The sequence below is a fragment of the Pygoscelis adeliae genome, unplaced genomic scaffold, assembly GCF_000699105.1.
Source record: "Pygoscelis adeliae isolate BGI_AS28 unplaced genomic scaffold, ASM69910v1 Scaffold10, whole genome shotgun sequence".
NCBI classification, from domain to species: Eukaryota; Metazoa; Chordata; class Aves; order Sphenisciformes; family Spheniscidae; genus Pygoscelis; species Pygoscelis adeliae.
The window spans coordinates 2,552,781-2,553,211 of record NW_008824053.1 but is presented as its reverse complement, the minus strand read 5'-3'; the positions used below and the strand labels follow the sequence as shown (position 1 = coordinate 2,553,211).

At 67.1% G+C, this 431-nt stretch overlaps 1 protein-coding gene across 1 annotated transcript in view; it reads right to left on the bottom strand.

Moving 5' to 3' along the window:
• The window catches only part of DPYD (dihydropyrimidine dehydrogenase), a 372,912-nt gene extending 372,764 nt beyond the window's left edge, over nucleotides 1–148 (bottom strand). The window contains exon 1 of the mRNA XM_009333861.1: nucleotides 21–148. Coding sequence (XP_009332136.1) covers nucleotides 21–148 — 128 coding nt within the window. The remainder of the gene's footprint in view (nucleotides 1–20) is intronic.
• Nucleotides 149–431: the final 283 nt, after the last annotated feature.

The window sequence follows — 431 nt, the reverse complement described above, 5'->3', positions numbered from 1 at the left end:
GCGGGTGCCCTGGGCCCCACCCTGGCCTCCATGAGTTGCGGCGGCACCCCTCGCCAGAGCCCGCGGGCACTCGCCCCGTCTCGGTCCACACGCGCACCACAACCTCCTTCGCCGTCGTCCCCATGCGCACCGCAGCCTCCTTCACCATCGTCCTCCCCGTTCCCTGTTGGGGGAAGGGAAAGCGGGGACAGGGCCAAACCTCACCCTGGTTGTTTTTCCACTTCGTGAAAATCCCACAAGAGGAGCCTGCACGCCAGGGCCGCATCCCACACTGCCGTGCTCAGGGACACAGCCCCTCTCCTGCCCAGAAGCAAAGCGGGAGGACCCTTCCCGGGGTTAGGCATACACCTTCCCAGCGTGACAGGCCTGGGCTGTCCCTGAACCTTCACCCCGCTCCCCACAGGGACAGCGAGCCTTCCCTCCCCCTGCAT